Below are 17,493 nucleotides of genomic sequence, written 5' to 3'. Positions count from 1 at the left end.
ACTCTGGTCCGGCTGCACCTGGAGTATGCTGTCCAGTTCTGGGCACCAGTCCTCAGGAGGGATGTACTGGAAATGGAGCGAGTACAAAGAAGGGCAACAAAGCTAATAAAGGGTCTGGAGGATCTTAGTTATGAGGAAAGGTTGCGAGCACTGAACTTATTCTCTCTGGAGAAGAGACGCTTGAGAGGGGATATGATTTCAATTTACAAATACCAGACTGGTGACCCCACAATAGGGATAAAACTGTTTCGCAGAAGAGAGTTTAACAAGACACGTGGCCACTCATTAAAATTAGAAGAAAAGAGGTTTAACCTTAAACTACGTAGAGGGCTCTTTACTGTAAGAGCGGCAAGGATGTGGAATTCCCTTCCACAGGCGGTGGTCTCAGCGGGGAGCATTGATAGCTTCAAGAAACTATTAGATAAGCACCTCAACAACCGCAACATACAGGGATATACAATGTAATACTGACACATAATCACACACATAGGTTGGACTTGATGGACTTGTGTCTTTTTTCAACCTCACCTACTATGTAACTATGTAATAGCCAGTGCGGCTCTTCTGCTTGATTCCGAGCATGCGTGGAACTTTGTGCGTCGAAATTGTGTACACACGATTGGAATTTACGACAGAACCAGATCCCAAATTTTGTGTGTCGGAAATTCCGATGGAAAATGTCCGATGGAGCCTACACACGGTCGGAATTTCCAAAAAGCTCCCATCGAACATTTTCCGTCGGAAAATCCGACTGTGTGTACGGGGCATAAGATAATTATTATGGACTTCACAATGGAGATTTGTATTTCTTTCCTGGCATTCCATTGGGATTGACTGTGGAGTGATGACCATCGTCTTCCTTGCTGACCGCCCAGCCTGTGTTCACATCTTATGCGCTTTTGGCTATTATAACCTTTGGCCCATATTTTCTGGTAAGAGGCGTGATGATTATTCCCAGCCGGAGGTGGATAGTAAAACTTCTTCTTTTTTTTTTTTTTCTGCTAGTTATCACCTTATACAGCCCACTTCCAGTTTCTTGTATATATATAAGAATGCCATAAATCTATCCCCTGTTTTGTAGTATAACTTTTGCGCAAACCAATCAATATGCGATTTATTTCTGGTTAAAAAAAAATGTATATATGAATATACATTATTATTCAATATAAATGAATACATATTGTCAATTTTGTTTGGGTACAACGTCACACGAACGCACAATTGTCAGTTAAAGCGATGCAGTGCCATATCGCAAAAAAAAAAAAAAATGAAAATCTTCCGGGGCTGAAATGGTTAATAATGGCTCAACCCTCACTATACTGACATCTAGAGGAAATCACTGGGCAGTGCAGCCTGGGGAAACAAAATATATATATATATATATATATATAATCCCCCAGGGACAGGAAGGCTCTCCTATCTGTATTTCTATTTCCAAAGTTTATTTTGCTGGTCCATAATATCATTATTAATACTTTTTTTTTTTTTTTAATTTTCAGTTCCTGACAATGAGTGCCCACCGGATCAAGTATATGAGGGGTGTCAAAGTGCCTGTTACTCTCCATGTGGCAAAAGGGACCCAAAACAGATCTGCACCCAGCAGTGTATCTCTGGCTGTTTCTGTAAGCCTGGATTCACGTTTCTGGAAGGGAGTAATAAGACCAAATGTGTCCCCTGCAAGTCAACCCAAACAGGTGAATTAAAATTTATTTTACTTGGTTCACTTGAGCAACCCGATTGTATATTCTGCGTGGCCGATGCACTCTGGGTGCTCGGTTGTAAGCCGTGGACTGTGTTTCTTATTCATAAGGGAGCAAGATCGTTTTTATTTTTTTTTCTATATCTTATTTAGATAGTGTTCAGCCATCTGAACAGTAGAGGGAGTATGTCCGCTCAAGCTATTGAAGCTGGGTGGCCCTCCCAGTGCAGGCAGAGTATATTTATAGTGAGACGGAGGGACGCTGTGTGTGTGTTGCCCATCCCCCCAGAAGATGTCACTGCTGACGAAACGTGTAGGGGCGTGGCTACTCTTGGCGTCCGTCTGCATTACCCATCGAGCACCATCTAGTGCTCCCTGCTCTATGTGATCAGCCTGCTGATCAGTGGCGGTGCGTCCATAAAGGGTGCAGGAGCGCCGCCCCCCCCCCTCTACCTGGGTTGGAAGGACACATGCTAATGGATGGTCTTTGTTCTCACTATGGACTTCACACAATTTCCTTTTTATTCTGACATAAGGGCATTTATATATGCACAGTGTTTGTTTGCACATTAGTTGTTATCTTCATTCACGGCTAAGTGCTGGATGAACACCTGCAAATTATTGAATGCTGTTCCATATTGCACATTTTGGTACTTTATTTACGGTTTCATATTGGAACATGCATGTTTAAATATTTGCTGTTTTCATATTGCACTTTTTGCACTTTATTTGCTTTTTTTTTTTTTTTTTTTTTTTTATATTGCAATTTTTTGCAGAATATTTGTATCTATAGCACTGCTTTGACACAAAGATTGATTACTATATGTTCAAAACGTGCCTATATACATTTGAAGCGGATCTTCAGTCATTTTTTTTTCAACTTTCCATCTATTAAATCTTCTGACCTTGTTTTAACTTTGGATAGTAAAACTTCTTTTTTTTTTCTTCCAGTTTCTTGTCATTAGCCTAGGCTTATGACCTCATGCACCTCTCCCTCTCCCTGAGAGCTGGAGGTGTGCCTCCTGTGTAAATCCAGGAAGTGAACAGGCAGCAGCTTCAGCTGCCCACAGTTAAAATGGCTGCAGCCAGACTCAGTGGAGGGAGATTTCTGCAGTATATATAAAATAAAATAATATGCAAAGTGGTTGGAGGGAAGCTTCAGAATGGCAAAGAGATGTTGTTATTATAAATTATGTGAGGAGACTGCAGATCCTTTTTAACCACTTCCTGACCGGCTCAGACCGATATACGTTGGCAAAGTGGCACATTCCTGCGAATCGGCGTTAATGAATAGCGGCTCTTTTTAAGAGCCATAGCAGGTGGGCGTGATCGCCGCCAGCGATCGCGGGCACAAGAGCTAGAATGGGGATGTGTGTGTAAATGCACAAATCCCTGTTCTGACAGGGGAGGAGAGACAGATCATCTGTTCCTACCAAGTAGGAACAATGATCTGGCTCCTCCTCTAGTCAGCCCCCCCCCCACAGTTAGAAAAGCCTCCCAGGAAACACACGTAACCCCTTGATCGCCCCCCAGTGTTAACCCCTTCCCTGCCAGTGACATTTACACAGTAATCAGAGCATTTTTATAGCACTGATCACTGTATAAATGTCAATGGTCCCAAAAGTGTCCGATCTGTCTGCTGCAATGTTGCAGTACCGCTAAAAGTTACAGATCACCGCCATTACTAGTAAAAAAACATATATAAAAATGCCATAAATCTATCCCCTGTTTTGTAGTATAACTTTTGCGCAAACCAATCAATATGTGATTTATTTCTGGTAAAAAAAAAAATGTATATATGAATATACATTATTATTCAATATAAATGAATACATATTGTCAATTTTGTTTGGGTACAACGTCACACGAACGCACAATTGTCAGTTAAAGCGACGCAGTGCCGTATCGCAAAAAAAATAGCCTGGTCATTAAGCAGGAAAATCTTCCTGGGCTCAAATGGTTAATAATGGCTCAACCCTCAGTATACTGACATCTAGAGGAAATCACTGGGCAGTGCAGCCTGGGGAAATAATATATATATATATATATATATATATATATATATATATATATATATATATATATATATATATATATATATATATATATATAAATATCCCCCAGTTTATTTTGCTGGTCCATAATATCATTATTAATACTTTTTTTTTGTTGACATTTTCAGTTCCTGACAATGAGTGCCCACCGGATCAAGTATATGAGGGGTGTCAAAGTGCCTGTTACTCTCCATGTGGCAAAAGGGACCCAAAACAGGTCTGCACCCAGCAGTGTATCTCTGGCTGTTTCTGTAAGCCTGGATTCACGTTTCTGGAAGGGAGTAATAAGACCAAATGTGTCCCCTGCAAGTCAACCCATACAGGTGAATAAAAGTTTATTTTATTTGGTTCACTTGAGCAACCCGATTGTATATTCTGCCTGGCCGATGCACTCTGGGTGCTCGGTTGTAAGCCGTGGACTGTCTCTCTTATTCGTAAGGGAGCAAGATTGTTTTTTTTTTTTTTTTTTTTTAGAGGGAGTATGTCCGCTCGAGCTATTGAAGCTGTGTGGCCCTCCCAGTGCAGGCAGAGTATATTTATAGTGAGATGGAGGGACGCTGTGTGTGTGTGGCCCATCCCCCCAGAAGATGTCACTGCTGACGAAACGTGTAGGGGCGTGGCTACTCTTGGTGTCTGTCTGCATCAAGCACCATCTAGTGCTCCCTGCTCTACACGATCAGCCTGCTGATCAGTGGCGGTGCGTCCATAAAGGGTGCAGGAGCACCGCCCCCTCCCCCCCCCCCTGGCACCGCTCTATCACCATAGATAGATTCATGCATCCGGTGGTGGATCTCTTTACACCTGAGTTGGAAGAACACATGCTAATGGACGGTCTTTGTTCTCACTATGGACTTCACACAATTTCCTTTTTATTCTGACATAAGGGCATTTATATATGCACAGTGTTTGTTTGCACATTAGTTGTTATCTTCATTCACGGCTAAGTGCTGGATGAACACCTGCAAATTATTGAATGCTGTTCCATATTGCACATTTTGGTACTTTATTTACGGTTTCATATTGGAACATGCATGTTTAAATATTTGCTGTTTTCATATTGCACTTTTTGCACTTTATTTGCTTTTTTTTTTTATATTGCAATTTTTTGCAGAATATTTGTATCTATAGCACTGATTTGACACAAAGATTGATTACTATATGTACAAAACGTGCCTATATACATTTGAAGCGGATCTTCAGTCATTTTTTTTCAACTTTCCATCTATTAAATCTTCTGACCTTGTTTTAACTTTGGATAGTAAAACTTCTTTTTTTTTTCTTCCAGTTTCTTGTCATTAGCCTAGGCTTATGACCTCATGCACCTCTCCCTCTCCCTGAGAGCTGGAGGTGTGCCTCCTGTGTAAATCCAGGAAGTGAACAGGCAGCGGCTTCAGCTGCCCACAGTTAAAATGGCTGCAGCCAGACTCAGTGGAGGGAGATTTCTGCAGTATATATATAAAATAAAATAATATGCAAAGTGGTTGGAGGGAAGCTTCAGAATGGCAAAGAGATGTTGTTGTTATAAATTATGTGAGGAGACTGCAGATCCTTTTTAACCACTTCCTGCCCGGCTCAGACCGATATACGTTGGCAAAGTGGCACATTCCTGCGAATCGGCGTTAATGAATAGCGGCTCTTTTTAAGAGCCATAGCAGGTGGGCGTGATCGCCGCCAGCGATCGCGGGCACAAGAGCTAGAATGGGGATGTGTGTGTAAATGCACAAATCCCTGTTCTGACAGGGGAGGAGAGACAGATCATCTGTTCCTACCAAGTAAGAACAATGATCTGGCTCCTCCTCTAGTCAGCCCCATCCCCCCCCCACAGTTAGAAAAGCCTCCCAGGAAACACACGTAACCCCTTGATCGCCCCCCAGTGTTAACCCCTTCCCTGCCAGTGACATTTACACAGTAATCAGTGCATTTTTATAGCAGTGATCACTGTATAAATGTCAATGGTCCCAAAAGTGTCCGATCTGTCTGCTGCAATGTTGCAGTACCGCTAAAAGTTACAGATCACCGCCATTACTAGTAAAAAAAAATATATAAAAATGCCATAAATCTATCCCCTGTTTTGTAGTATAACTTTTGCGCAAACCAATCAATATGTGATTTATTTCTGGTAAAAAAAAAAATGTATATATGAATATACATTATTATTCAATATAAATGAATACATATTGTCAATTTTGTTTGGGTACAACGTCACACGAACGCACAATTGTCAGTTAAAGCCATGCAGTGCCGTATTGCAAAAAAAAAAAAGGAAAATCTTCCGGGGCTGAAATGGTTAATAATGGCTCAACCCTCACTATACTGACATCTAGAGGAAATCACTGGGCAGTGCAGCCTGGGGAAACAAAATATATATATATATATATATATATATATATATATATATATATATATATATATATATATATATATATAATCCCCCAGGGACAGGAAGGCTCTCCTATCTGTATTTCTATTTCCAAAGTTTATTTTGCTGGTCCATAATATCATTATTAATACTTTTTTTTTTTTTTTTAATTTTCAGTTCCTGACAATGAGTGCCCACCGGATCAAGTATATGAGAGGTGTCAAAGTGCCTGTTACTCTCCATGTGGCAAAAGGGACCCAAAACAGATCTGCACCCAGCAGTGTATCTCTGGCTGTTTCTGTAAGCCTGGATTCACATTTATGGAAGGGAGTAATAAGACCAAATGTGTCCCCTGCAAGTCAACCCAAACAGGTGAATTAAAATTTATTTTACTTGGTTCACTTGAGCAACCCGATTGTATATTCTGCGTGGCCGATGCACTCTGGGTGCTCGGTTGTAAGCCGTGGACTGTCTTTCTTATTCATAAGGGAGCAAGATCGTTTTTATTTTTTAATTTTTTTTCTATATCTTATTTAGGTAGTGTTCAGCCATCTGAACAGTAGAGGGAGTATGTCCGCTCAAGCTATTGAAGCTGGGTGGCCCTCCCAGTGCAGGCAGAGTATATTTATAGTGAGACGGAGGGACGCTGTGTGTGTGTTGCCCATCCCCCCAGAAGATGTCACTGCTGACGAAACGTGTAGGGGCGTGGCTACTCTTGGCGTCCGTCTGCATTACCCATCGAGCACCATCTAGTGCTCCCTGCTCTACGTGATCAGCCTGCTGATCAGTGGCGGTGCGTCCATAAAGGGTGCAGGAGCGCCGCCCCCCCCCTCTACCTGGGTTGGAAGAACACATGCTAATGGACGGTCTTTGTTCTCACTATGGACTTCACACAATTTCCTTTTTATTCTGACATAAGGGCATTTATATATGCACAGTGTTTGTTTGCACATTAGTTGTTATCTTCATTCACGGCTAAGTGCTGGATGAACACCTGCAAATTATTGAATGCTGTTCCATATTGCACATTTTGGTACTTTATTTACGGTTTCATATTGGAACATGCATGTTTAAATATTTGCTGTTTTCATATTGCACTTTTTGCACTTTATTTGCTTTTTTTTTTTTATATTGCAATTTTTTGCAGAATATTTGTATCTATAGCACTGCTTTGACACAAAGATTGATTACTATATGTACAAAACGTGCCTATATACATTTGAAGCGGATCTTCAGTAATTTTTTTTCAACTTTCCATCTATTAAATCTTCTGACCTTGTTTTAACTTTGGATAGTAAAACTTCTTTTTTTTTTCTTCCAGTTTCTTGTGATTAGCCTAGGCTTATGACCTCATGCACCTCTCCCTCTCCCTGAGAGCTGGAGGTGTGCCTCCTGTGTAAATCCAGGAAGTGAACAGGCAGCAGCTTCAGCTGCCCACAGTTAAAATGGCTGCAGCCAGACTCAGTGGAGGGAGATTTCTGCAGGATATATAAAATAAAATAATATGCAAAGTGGTTGGAGGGAAGCTTCAGAATGGCAAAGAGATGTTGTTGTTATAAATTATGTGAGGAGACTGCAGATCCTTTTTAACCACTTCCTGACCGGCTCAGACCGATATACGTTGGCAAAGTGGCACATTCCTGCGAATCGGCGTTAATGAATAGCGGCTCTTTTTAAGAGCCATAGCAGGTGGGCGTGATCGCCGCCAGCGATCGCGGGCACAAGAGCTAGAATGGGGATGTGTGTGTAAATGCACAAATCCCTGTTCTGACAGGGGAGGAGAGACAGATCATCTGTTCCTACTAAGTAGGAACAATGATCTGGCTCCTCCTCTAGTCAGTGCCACTCCCCCCCCCCCCCACAGTTAGAAAAGCCTCCCAGGAAACACACGTAACCCCTTGATCGCCCCCCAGTGTTAACCCCTTCCCTGCCAGTGACATTTACACAGTAATCAGTGCATTTTTATAGCAGTGATCACTGTATAAATGTCAATGGTCCCAAAAGTGTCCGATCTGTCTGCTGCAATGTTGCAGTACCGCTAAAAGTTACAGATCACCGCCATTACTAGTAAAAAAAAATATATAAAAATGCCATAAATCTATCCCCTATTTTGTAGTATAACTTTTGCGCAAACCAATCAATATGTGATTTATTTCTGGTAAAAAAAAAATGTATATATGAATATACATTATTATTCAATATAAATGAATACATATTGTCAATTTTGTTTGGGTACAACGTCACACGAACGCACAATTGTCAGTTAAAGCGACGCAGTGCCGAATCGCAAAAAAAATAGCCTGGTCGTTAAGCAGGAAAATCTTCCTGGGCTCAAATGGTTAATAATGGCTCAACCCTCAGTATACTGACATCTAGAGGAAATCACTGGGCAGTGCAGCCTGGGGAAATAATTTATTTATATATATATCTAAATATCCCCCAGTTTATTTTGCTGGTCCATAATATCATTATTAATACTTTTTTTTTGTTGACATTTTCAGTTCCTGACAATGAGTGCCCACCGGATCAAGTATATGAGGGGTGTCAAAGTGCCTGTTACTCTCCATGTGGCAAAAGGGACCCAAAACAGGTCTGCACCCAGCAGTGTATCTCTGGCTGTTTCTGTAAGCCTGGATTCACGTTTCTGGAAGGGAGTAATAAGACCAAATGTGTCCCCTGCAAGTCAACCCAAACAGGTGAATAAAAGTTTATTTTATTTGGTTCACTTGAGCAACCCGATTGTATATTCTGCCTGGGCGATGCACTCTGGGTGCTCGGTTGTAAGCCGTGGACTGTCTCTCTTATTCGTAAGGGAGCAAGATTGTTTTTTTTTTTTTTTTTAGAGGGAGTATGTCCGCTCGAGCTATTGAAGCTGGGTGGCCCTCCCAGTGCAGGCAGAGTATATTTATAGTGAGATGGAGGGACGCTGTGTGTGTGTGTGGCCCATCCTCCAGAAGATGTCACTGCTGACGAAACGTGTAGGGGCGTGGCTACTCTTGGTGTCTGTCTGCATTACCCATCAAGCACCATCTAGTGCTCCCTGCTCTACACGATCAGCCTGCTGATCAGTGGCGGTGCGTCCATAAAGGGTGCAGGAGCACCGCCCCCCCCCCCCCCTGGCACCGCTCTATCACCATAGATAGATTCATGCATCCGGTGGTGGATCTCTTTACACCTGAGTTGAAAGAACACATGCTAATGGACGGTCTTTGTTCTCACTATGGACTTCACACAATTTCCTTTTTATTCTGACATAAGGGCATTTATATATGCACAGTGTTTGTTTGCACATTAGTTGTTATCTTCATTCACGGCTAAGTGCTGGATGAACACCTGCAAATTATTGAATGCTGTTCCATATTGCACTTTTTGGTACTTTATTTACGGTTTCATATTGGAACATGCATGTTTAAATATTTGCTGTTTCATATTGCACTTTTTGCACTTTATTTGCTGTTTTTTATATTGCAATTTTTTGCAGAATATTTGTATCTATAGCGCTGCTTTGATACAAAGATTGATTACTATATGTACAAAATGCACCTATATACATTTGAAGCGGACCTTCAATCATTTTTTTTCAAGTTTCCACCTATTAAATCTTCTGACCTTGTTTTAACTTAATATAGTAAAACTTTTTTTTTTTTTCTGCCAGTTAATACTTTATACAGCCCACTTCCAGTTTCTTGTCATTAGCCTAGGCTTGTGACCTCATGCTCCTCTCCCTCTCCCTGAGAGCTGGAGGTGTGTGTCTGTGTAAATCCAGGAAGTGAACAGGCAGCAGCTTCAGTTGCCCACAGTTAAAATGGCTGCAGCCAGATTCAGTGGAGGGAGATTTCTGCAATATATATATAAAATAAAATAATATGCTAAGTGGTTGGAGGGAAGCTTCAGAATGGCAAAGATGTTATTACAAATTATGTGAGGAGACTGCAGATCCTTTTTAACCACTTGCCGACCGGCTCACACCGATATACGTCGGCAAAGTGGCACATTCCTGCGAATCGGCATTAATGAATAGCGGCTCCTTTTAAGACCCATAGCAGGTGGGCGTGATCGCCGCCAGCGATCACGGGCTCAAGAGCTAGAATGGGGATGTGTGTGTAAATGCACACATCCCTGTTCTGACAAGGGAGGAGAGACAGACCGTCTGTTTCTACTAAGCAGGAACAACGATCTGGCTCCTCCTCTAGTCAGTCCCACTCCCCACCCCCACAGTTAGAAACGCCTCTCAGGAAACACACGTAACCCCTTGATCGCCCCCCAGTGTTAACCTCTTCCCTGCCAGTGACATTTACACAGTAATCGGTGCATTTTTATAGCACTGATCGCTGTATAAATGTCAATGGTCCCAAAAATGTCCGATCTGTCCGCTGCAATGTTGCAGTACCGCTAAAAGTTGCAGCTCACCGCCATTACTAGTAAAAAAAAATGATAAAAATGACATAAATCTATCCCCTATTTTGTAGACGCTATAACTTTTACGCAAACCAATCAACAGGCGATTTATTTCTGGTAAAAAAATGATAGAATACATATTGTCAATTTTGTTTGGGTACAACATCGCACGACCGCACTATTGTCAATTAAACCGATGCAGTTAGACATCAAAGAAATCCTGGACAGCCGCACTCCAAAATTATTTGCATTTATTCAATAAAGTGTCATCCAAAATACAGGTCACAGCAAAGTGGAACAAAGCTTACGCGTTTCGCACTACACAGAGTGCTTAGTCATAGCTTGACTAAGCACTCTGTGTAGTGTGAAACGCATAAGCTTTGTTTCACTTTGCTGTGACCTGTATTTTGGATGACACTTTATTGAATAAAGGCAAATAATTTTGGAGTGCGGTTGTCCAGGATTTCTTTGATGTCTAACTGCTACAGCATTGCAGCACCTGGACTTCTAGACTGAAGGAGATGACTTTTACTTTGATCTGACCCACCTGGAGCGGTGATACTCTCTCTCTCTCTACTTGGATTTCTGGCCTTTTTAAAGCGACGCAGTGCCGTATCGCAAAAAAAAAAAGCCTGGTCATTAAGCAGGAAAATCTTCCGGGGCTGATATGGTTAATAATGGCTCAACCCTCACTATACTGACATCTAGAGGAAATCACTGGGCAGTGCAGCCTGGGGAAACAATTTTATTTTAGTTTTTTTTATCCCCCAGGGACAGGAAGGCTCTCCTATCTGTATGTCTATTTCCAAAGTTTATTTTGCTGGTCCATAATATCATTATTAATACTTTTTTTTTTTTTTTAATTTTCAGTTCCTGACAATGAGTGCCCACCGGATCAAGTATATGAGGGGTGTCAAAGTGCCTGTTACTCTCCATGTGGCAAAAGGGACCCAAAACAGGTCTGCACCCAGCAGTGTATCTCTGGCTGTTTCTGTAAGCCTGGATTCACGTTTCTGGAAGGGAGTAATAAGACCAAATGTGTCCCCTGCAAGTCAACCCAAACAGGTGAATTAAAATTTATTTTACTTGGTTCACTTGAGCAACCCGATTGTATATTCTGCGTGGCCGATGCACTCTGGGTGCTCGGTTGTAAGCCGTGGACTGTCTTTCTTATTCATAAGGGAGCAAGATCGTTTTTATTTTTTAATTTTTTTCCTATATCTTATTTAGATAGTGTTCAGCCATCTGAACAGTAGAGGGAGTATGTCCACTCGAGCTATTGAAGCTGGGTGGCCCTCCCAGTGCAGGCAGAGTATATTTATAGTGAAACGGAGGGACGCTGTGTGTGTGTGTTGCCCATCCCCCCAGAAGATGTCACTGCTGACGAAACGTGTAGGGGCGTGGCTACTCTTGGCGTCCGTCTGCATTACCCATCGAGCACCATCTAGTGCTCCCTGCTCTACGTGATCAGCCTGCTGATCAGTGGCGGTGCGTCCATAAAGGGTGCAGGAGCGCCGCCCCCCCCCCCCCTCTACCTGGGTTGGAAGAACACACGCTAATGGACGGTCTTTGTTCTCACTATGGACTTCACACAATTTCCTTTTTATTCTGACATAAGGGCATTTATATATGCACAGTGTTTGTTTGCACATTAGTTGTTATCTTCATTCACGGCTAAGTGCTGGATGAACACCTGCAAATTATTGAATGCTGTTCCATATTGCACATTTTGGTACTTTATTTACGGTTTCATATTGGAACATGCATGTTTAAATATTTGCTGTTTTCATATTGCACTTTTTGCACTTTATTTGCTTTTTTTTTTTTATATTGCAATTTTTTGCAGAATATTTGTATCTATAGCACTGCTTTGACACAAAGATTGATTACTATATGTACAAAACGTGCCTATATACATTTGAAGCGGATCTTCAGTCATTTTTTTTCAACTTTCCATCTATTAAATCTTCTGACCTTGTTTTAACTTTGGATAGTAAAACTTCTTTTTTTTTTCTTCCAGTTTCTTGTCATTAGCCTAGGCTTATGACCTCATGCACCTCTCCCTCTCCCTGAGAGCTGGAGGTGTGCCTCCTGTGTAAATCCAGGAAGTGAACAGGCAGCGGCTTCAGCTGCCCACAGTTAAAATGGCTGCAGCCAGACTCAGTGGAGGGAGATTTCTGCAGGATATATAAAATAAAATAATATGCAAAGTGGTTGGAGGGAAGCTTCAGAATGGCAAAGAGATGTTGTTGTTATAAATTATGTGAGGAGACTGCAGATCCTTTTTAACCACTTCCTGACCGGCTCAGACCGATATACGTTGGCAAAGTGGCACATTCCTGCGAATCGGCGTTAATGAATAGCGGCTCTTTTTAAGAGCCATAGCAGTTGGGCATGATCGCCGCCAGCGATCGCGGGCACAAGAGCTAGAATGGGGATGTGTGTGTAAACGCACAAATCCCTGTTCTGACAGGGGAGGAGAGACAGATCATCTGTTCCTACTAAGTAGGAACAATGATCTGGCTCCTCCTCTAGTCAGCCCCATCCCCCCCCCCACAGTTAGAAAAGCCTCCCAGGAAACACACGTAACCCCTTGATCGCCCCCCAGTGTTAACCCCTTCCCTGCCAGTGACATTTACACAGTAATCAGTGCATTTTTATAGCACTGATCGCTGTATAAATGTCAATGGTCCCAAAAAAGTGTCCGATCTGTCTGCTGCAATGTTCCAGTACCGCTAAAAGTTACAGATCACCGCCATTACTAGAAAAAAAAAATATATAAAAATGCTATAAATCTATCCCCTATTTTGTAGTATAACTTTTGCGCAAACCAATCAATATGTGATTTATTTCTGGTAAAAAAAAAAATGTATATATGAATATACATTATTATTCAATATAAATGAATACATATTGTCAATTTTGTTTGGGTACAACGTCACACGAACGCACAATTGTCAGTTAAAGCGACGCAGTGCCGAATCGCAAAAAAAATGGCCTGGTCGTTAAGCAGGAAAATCTTCCTGGGCTCAAATGGTTAATAATGGCTCAACCCTCAGTATACTGACATCTAGAGGAAATCACTGGGCAGTGCAGCCTGGGGAAATAATTTATTTATATATATATCTAAATATCCCCCAGTTTATTTTGCTGGTCCATAATATCATTATTAATACTTTTTTTTTGTTGACATTTTCAGTTCCTGACAATGAGTGCCCACCGGATCAAGTATATGAGGGGTGTCAAAGTGCCTGTTACTCTCCATGTGGCAAAAGGGACCCAAAACAGGTCTGCACCCAGCAGTGTATCTCTGGCTGTTTCTGTAAGCCTGGATTCACGTTTCTGGAAGGGAGTAATAAGACCAAATGTGTCCCCTGCAAGTCAACCCATACAGGTGAATTAAAATTTATTTTATTTGGTTCACTTGAGCAACCCGATTGTATATTCTGCCTGGGCGATGCACTCTGGGTGCTCGGTTGTAAGCCGTGGACTGTCTCTCTTATTCGTAAGGGAGCAAGATTTTTTTTTTTTTTTTTTTAGAGGGAGTATGTCTGCTCAAGCTATTGAAGCTGTGTGGCCCTCCCAGTGCAGGCAGAGTATATTTATAGTGAGATGGAGGGACGCTGTGTGTGTGTGGCCCTTCCCCCAGAAGATGTCACTGCTGACGAAACGTGTAGGGGCGTGGCTACTCTTGGTGTCTGTCTGCATTACCCATCAAGCACCATCTAGTGCTCCCTGCTCTACACGATCAGACTGCTGATCAGTGGCGGTGCGTCCATAAAGGGTGCAGGAGCACCGCCCCCCCCCCCCCCCTGGCACCGCTCTATCACCATAGATAGATTCATGCATCCGGTGGTGGATCTCTTTACACCTGAGTTGGAAGAACATATGCTAATGGACGGTCTTTGTTCTCACTATGGACTTCACACAATTTCCTTTTTATTCTGACGTAAGGGCATTTATATATGCACAGTGTTTGTTTGCATATTAGTTGTTATCTTCATGCACGGCTAAGTGCTGGATGAACACCTGCAAATTATTGAATGCTGTTCCATATTGCACTTTTTGGTACTTTATTTACGGTTTCATATTGGAACATGCATGTTTAAATATTTGCTGTTTCATATTGCACTTTTTGCACTTTATTTGCTGTTTTTTATATTGCAATTTTTTGCAGAATATTTGTATCTATAGCGCTGCTTTGATACAAAGATTGATTTCTATATGTACAAAATGCACCTATATACATTTGAAGCGGACCTTCAATCATTTTTTTTCAAGTTTCCATCTATTAAATCTTCTGACCTTGTTTTAACTTAATATAGTAAAACTTTTTTTTTTTTTCTGCCAGTTAATACTTTATACAGCCCACTTCCAGTTTCTTGTCATTAGCCTAGGCTTGTGACCTCATGCTCCTCTCCCTCTCCCTGAGAGCTGGAGGTGTGTGTCTGTGTAAATCCAGGAAGTGAACAGGCAGCAGCTTCAGTTGCCCACAGTTAAAATGGCTGCAGCCAGACTCAGTGGAGGGAGATTTCTGCAATATATATATAAAATAAAATAATATGCTAAGTGGTTGGAGGGAAGCTTCAGAATGGCAAAGATGTTATTACAAATTATGTGAGGAGACTGCAGATCCTCTTTAACCACTTGCCGACCGGCTCACACCGATATATGTCGGCAAAGTGGCACATTCCTGCGAATCGGCGTTAATGAATAGCGGCTCCTTTTAAGATCCATAGCAGGTGGGCGTGATCGCCGCCAGCGATCACGGGCTCAAGAGCTAGAACGGAGATGTGTGTGTAAATGCACACATCCCTGTTCTGACAAGGGAGGAGAGACAGACCGTCTGTTCCTACTAAGCAGGAACAACGATCTGGCTCCTCCTCTAGTCAGTCCCACTCCCCACCCCCACAGTTAGAAACGCCTCCCAGGAAACACACGTAACCCCTTGATCGCCCCCCAGTGTTAACCTCTTCCCTGCCAGTGACATTTACACAGTAATCGGTGCATTTTTATAGCACTGATCGCTGTATAAATGTCAATGGTCCCAAAAATGTCCGATCTGTCCGCTGCAATGTTGCAGTACCGCTAAAAGTTGCAGCTCACCGCCATTACTAGTAAAAAAAAATGATAAAAATGCCATAAATCTATCCCCTATTTTGTAGACACTATAACTTTTACGCAAACCAATCAACAGGCGATTTATTTCTGGTAAAAAAAATGATAGAATACATATTGTCAATTTTGTTTGGGTACAACATCGCACGACCGCACAATTGTCAATTAAACCGATGCAGTTAGACATCAAAGAAATCCTGGACAGCCGCACTCCAAAATTATTTGCATTTATTCAATAAAGTGTCATCCAAAATACAGGTCACAGCAAAGTGGAACAAAGCTTACGCGTTTCGCACTACACAGAGTGCTTAGTCATAGCTCGACTAAGCACTCTGTGTAGTGTGAAACGCGTAAGCTTTGTTCCACTTTGCTGTGACCTGTATTTTGGATGACACTTTATTGAATAAAGGCAAATAATTTTGGAGTGCGGCTGTGCAGGATTTCTTTGATGTCTAACTGCCATAGCATTGCCAGCACCTGGACTTCTAGACTGAAGGAGATGACTTTTACTTTGATCTGACCCACCTTGAGCGATGATTCTCTCTCTACTTGGATTCCTGGACTTTTTAAAGCGACGCAGTGCCGTATCGCAAAAAAAAAAAAAAAAAGGCCTGGTCATTAAGCAGGAAAATCTTCCGGGGCTGAAATGGTTAATAATGGCTCAACCCTCACTATACTGACATCTAGAGGAAATCACTGGGCAGTGCAGCCTGGGGAAACAATTTTATTTTATTTTTTTTATCCCCCAGGGACAGGAAGGCTCTCCTATCTGTATGTCTTTTTCCGAAGTTTATTTTGCTGGTCCATAATATCATTATTAATACTTTTTTTTGTTGACATTTTCAGATCCTGACAATGAGTGCCCACCGGATCAAGTATATGAGGGGTGTCGAAGTGCCTGTGACTCTCCATGTGGCAAAAGGCGCCCAGGTCAGGTCTGCACCCAGCAGTGTATCTCTGGCTGTTTCTGTAAGCCTGGATTCACGTTTATGGAAGGGAGTAATAAGACCAAATGTGTCCCCTGCAAGTCAACCCTTAGGGTCGGTTCACACTAGGACGTTCACACTTAGCAAGTCGTTCCGACTCAGAAAAAGGTTCCTGTACTACTTTGGGGGCGACTTGAGGCGACTTGCATAGACTTCTATATAGAAGTCGTTGTGCAAGTCGCTGCCCCTGTTGTGTCCAGGTCGCCTGAGGCAGTCGCGCTGCAAGTCGCGCTGCCTCAGTGTGAACCGGGGCTTAGAGGTTAAAGTGCTGACCCTCCCTCTGAGAACAGATACAAAGTTGCAATTAAGCAGATACACACTGTTGTCATTGTTTAGAATATAAAAATAAATCATCTGGTTTCCCCAGGAAGCGGTTTGTGTTTTGTTAATAAAATCTAATATTCTCAGTCACACATCTCCGTGTCACTTTATGTTCCTCTATGAAATACACCTTCATGTCATATAAAAGAAATCTTCACTAACACACTAATCCAAAATATGAGGGAGAGTGAATACATGATGATGAAATGCTTCTTCCTGCCTTCAGAGGACTGATGACATCATATCAACCTAGATAAAGTCATAGATTGGTGTTTAAAGTGGAGTTCCAGCCTGGGTGAAAATTAAAAGTCGGCAGCTACGCGTTTCACACTGTCAATCGAGCTTCTTCAAGCCACGAAGAAGCACGATTGACAGTGTGAAACGTGTCACCTCTCCTGGTTCTGTGTCTTAGTCTTGGTGGCTGTCATTGACTTGCTGGAAAAATAAACTACGTTGGAACATTTCTGGTGGTGTGCAGACTTTTTTTCTTCTTTTCCTTTTTTAATATAAGGACACTTACCTGTCCAGGGAGCCCACGATGTCGGCACCTGAAGCCAA

At 42.0% G+C, this 17,493-nt stretch overlaps 1 protein-coding gene across 1 annotated transcript in view; it reads left to right on the top strand.

The window, feature by feature from the left end:
- The window catches only part of LOC141110349 (SCO-spondin-like), a 32,961-nt gene extending 15,936 nt beyond the window's left edge, over nt 1-17,025 (top strand). The window contains exons 6-12 of the mRNA XM_073601650.1: nt 1,500-1,694; nt 3,882-4,076; nt 6,290-6,484; nt 8,614-8,808; nt 11,381-11,575; nt 13,710-13,904; nt 16,475-17,025. Of these exons, the coding sequence (XP_073457751.1) occupies nt 1,500-1,694; nt 3,882-4,076; nt 6,290-6,484; nt 8,614-8,808; nt 11,381-11,575; nt 13,710-13,904; nt 16,475-16,683 (1,379 nt within the window). The 3' untranslated portion in view covers nt 16,684-17,025. The remainder of the gene's footprint in view (nt 1-1,499; nt 1,695-3,881; nt 4,077-6,289; nt 6,485-8,613; nt 8,809-11,380; nt 11,576-13,709; nt 13,905-16,474) is intronic.
- The last annotated feature ends 468 nt before the right edge of the window (nt 17,026-17,493 follow it).

The sequence above is a fragment of the Aquarana catesbeiana genome, linkage group LG10, assembly GCF_042186555.1.
Source record: "Aquarana catesbeiana isolate 2022-GZ linkage group LG10, ASM4218655v1, whole genome shotgun sequence".
Lineage (NCBI taxonomy): Eukaryota > Metazoa > Chordata > Amphibia > Anura > Ranidae > Aquarana > Aquarana catesbeiana.
Note: the sequence above shows the minus strand (reverse complement) of the source record. Positions and strands in the feature narration are given on the sequence as shown.